The sequence below is a fragment of the Elephantulus edwardii genome, unplaced genomic scaffold, assembly GCF_000299155.1.
Source record: "Elephantulus edwardii isolate Elephantulus edwardi_28Jun2011 unplaced genomic scaffold, EleEdw1.0 scaffold00368, whole genome shotgun sequence".
Lineage (NCBI taxonomy): Eukaryota > Metazoa > Chordata > Mammalia > Macroscelidea > Macroscelididae > Elephantulus > Elephantulus edwardii.
In genome coordinates this window covers 1,449,752-1,453,176 of record NW_006400118.1, presented here as the reverse complement: position 1 = coordinate 1,453,176, position 3,425 = coordinate 1,449,752, and the positions used below count along the sequence as shown (strand labels likewise).

At 41.1% G+C, this 3,425-nt stretch overlaps 1 protein-coding gene across 1 annotated transcript in view; it reads right to left on the bottom strand.

Moving 5' to 3' along the window:
* The window catches only part of ARHGEF26 (Rho guanine nucleotide exchange factor (GEF) 26), a 182,163-nt gene that overhangs the window by 69,157 nt on the left and 109,581 nt on the right, over positions 1–3,425 (bottom strand). Inside the window, exon 8 of the mRNA XM_006902100.1 lies at positions 3,080–3,209. Within this exon, the coding sequence (XP_006902162.1) occupies positions 3,080–3,209 (130 nt within the window). The remainder of the gene's footprint in view (positions 1–3,079; positions 3,210–3,425) is intronic.

The following is a 3,425-nucleotide window of genomic DNA, read 5'->3' as shown; positions in this document are numbered from 1 at the left end:
CATGAGCCATGCACCTACATACAGTTTATTCTCCACATGGTATTCATTATTTTAAAGTAAAAGTCACAGTCTAGTCAAGGGCACTAACTCCCTTTCACAGCTGTCGAAGTGGAACTCATAGCTGACCCTCCAGTGTGTTTTTGAGAGGATATAAATCACATAGAAGAAAAAGTGAGGATGAAAAAAATGCAACAATGCATGAATGGAAATCCAAAATCTCTGTAAATGGTCGTTAAAACTAGTAAAATAAAGTTTTTTTAAAATGCTGAAATGTCAAGAAGCTCTGGTGGCCTAGTGGGAAGGAGCTGGACGTCAAGCTAAAAAAAATGCTAGAAGGTCAAAGCAGATGTAAGATCTCAGGAAACATAGCTAAAATATACATTTTTTAAAAAAAACAGAAAAATAATAAATGGAGAAAACTCAAATATCTAAATGTGAAACATTGCATCAAAAGAAACTTTAAACAACAGTAAATATATTAATAAAAAGAATTTTGTGAAATTAAAAAAAGAAACCTTTCTTCATAAAAGAATGAAACTTAAAAATTCACAACTCTAACACTACAGGAATACATACATTCTGAAAGAACTATTCAAAAATTGGAAATATCTCTAAGAAAAAAGAAAAAAAAACCAAAACTGTAAAGGTCTCAAATAATATTTGCCTATATGGTCCAAATGTTCATAGTCTAAAGTCTAAAAATCACGTGAAATAATAATGCATTTTAAATTTTGTTTTGATAACCTGACTAGATTCTAATCTTAGACACAGATTTTTTTTAAAAAAAGGAGGGTGGAGAGGAAGGTAAAGAGATAAATTTTCTCTGAAAGAACTACAAACGTCTCAAAATATTTAGGCAAGTGGAAGCTCTTGACCATTAACAGTGCTGGATGGGCAAGTGTGACAACGGCAGAGGGACGTGAACTTGAAGGTGAAAATTCTGGAACCACCACTGAACCTCCTGATCCTCTGCTGTAGAGTTAACCAAGGGGCCGCAGTCCAAGACTCAAACACCTTACAAGCTCAGGGACTGTTTTCCAGGGACATTGAAGATGGAAGATTTTCTGTATGCATAACCATATTCAATTTGCATTTTGCATTTTATCAAAATCAAGCGTGTGAGAGTTGGTGTCACATGAATGCTATGATTCGATTTTAGGGCACTCTGGTGACGTAGAGGTTGTGCTGCAACTCCCAGTCAGTTCAAATCCACCAGCTTTCAGTGGGAGAAAGATGGACATATCCCCAGCAGGTTACGGCCTCTGGGCATAAACTATGAGTCAAGTTCTGACTTGACAGCAATGAGGAAGATTTAGAGAGTTCTGGTGGGAAAGGCTACTCACATCTCTCTAAACATTCTCATCTACTTGGCGCTCTGAGAGAAAAAGATGGGCACTCTTTTCCTATGCAATTTACAGCCTTCAGAAAGGTGTGGTATATTCACACAAGGAACTCGTGGAATATTACACAAAACAGGTGACTCTGGAGGATATTATGCTGAGTGAAATACCTTGGTCACAAAAGGACAAATACTGCATAGTGCCTCTGTTGTAAAATTGGACTGACATCGGGGTGGCGGGGAGAATGACAAAAATGGGATAAACATTGTATACTGCATTGAAACAGACAAGGAAGAGAACTGTTTAAAAGAGATATATGATGATGTATTATTGTCATGACATGAGTCCAGAACGAAGGCTGCATAGTGGAGTGGACTTGGGGAGAGGGGACTGTAAAGCAATGAAAGAATTTTTCTTTTACTTTTAAAGTGCAACAATGAATGAATGGAAATCCAAAGTATCTGAAAACTTTCATTAAAATTAATAATAAAAAAAATTTTAAAGCCCCACTATTTATTTAAGGTGTCATTTATGAGTCAGCTCCAACCAACAGCAATGAGTTGAGGTGACTGAAGTTTAAAAAGGAAAATGGTAATAAAATAGTCTTATGTGATCAAAAACGGGCGCTCTGGTGGCCTAGTGGCAAGAAACTGCACTGCAGTCCAAAAGGCATGCGGTTCAAATCCACCAAAAGCTCTGCGGTAGAAAAATGGGCAATCTCCTCCTGGGCGCTTAACTGCCTCTGAAAACCCACCACAGGGTCAGCTATGGGTTGGTTCTGCCTCTAAAGTGCACAACAATAAAAAACAATGTGTGATCAGAAAGCCAAGCAGCCCAATGTCAGGTCACCCTGCTGTCCTCTGACGCTGTCCCGCTCTACAACCACCATGGCTCTGGCCCCAACAGCATGCAACCACCTGGTCCCTCCGCTATCTGCTTCCCAGCCACGTTCCCCACTAATCTCCACTCACTCCTCGTGGCCAAGCCTTGGCATTGCTCAAGGTCAAATATCTATCCTCTTCATGAAAATTCCCTAAAGTCAGAAAGACAATAGACTTCTCTCATTTTGTACAATGTATCATGGGCCAAGTTCATGTCTGTCCTGCTCAGTTTTTCATTCTTGTGTCAAATGGCAGCCCCACAGTATCACATAACATGCCAGAGAGAGGGATCTCAGGGGCCAACCGGAGAAAACTGAGGCCCAGAAGAGTCTGAGTCACTTGCCCAAGGTCATGAGTTCTGCTGGAAATGGAATCCAGGCCTCATGACTTATATAAAGCCAGTATTCTTCCCATATCTAAAATATGCAGAGCAAGTGGTGATAGAATTTAAAATCTTAAGAGTTTATGCCACACAGCATACGGTCAACTAAATCAGACACAGGTGAAACTTTCAACCAAACAGCACCCCTCCCGTCATGCTGGCTGCTGGACTCGTGGTGACCCCCTGAGATATGGAGCAGAACTGCTCCGTGGGGTGTTCTTGGCCGTAATCATTAAAGCAGCAGTTCGTGGAGCCTCTCTTCTGCAGAGGTGCAGGACAGGTTTGAATCCTGAAGTCAGCAGATCGCACACTGAGAGCTCCATTCAGCACCTCTCCAAGTACATGGCCCTTTCTTACTGAGCTGGGATACTTCATGAACTAGGTATCTGTTGACTTCAGAAGAATAATAGTAACCGTCTTAGATTTATAGCAGTACAACAATGGACAGGAGAAGCAGCCATCAGGTTTTATCTTACGTCCATCAGCAAGGGCAGGCGGGTCACCCTCTGCATGGGGAGAATGAGGAAGGAGATCATGGGGAGGTTCCTGCAGTCTTTGTGGGTCTCGATGCGGGACAGCACCTCCTTAAAAGATGGGTTGGTGGCTCTGAGGGGAAACAAAGAAACAGATGTTCATAATATTTCTGCCTCAAGGTTAAGAAGTAAAATACACTCTTATTCATTGTTGGTGGGAATGTAAAATGGTGCAACCACTGTGGAAGGCTGTATGGCGCTTTCTCAAAAAGTTGCAAATAGAGATACCATTTGACCCAGCAATTCCACTACTGGGAATATATCCCAAAGAGACCATAACTGACACCCA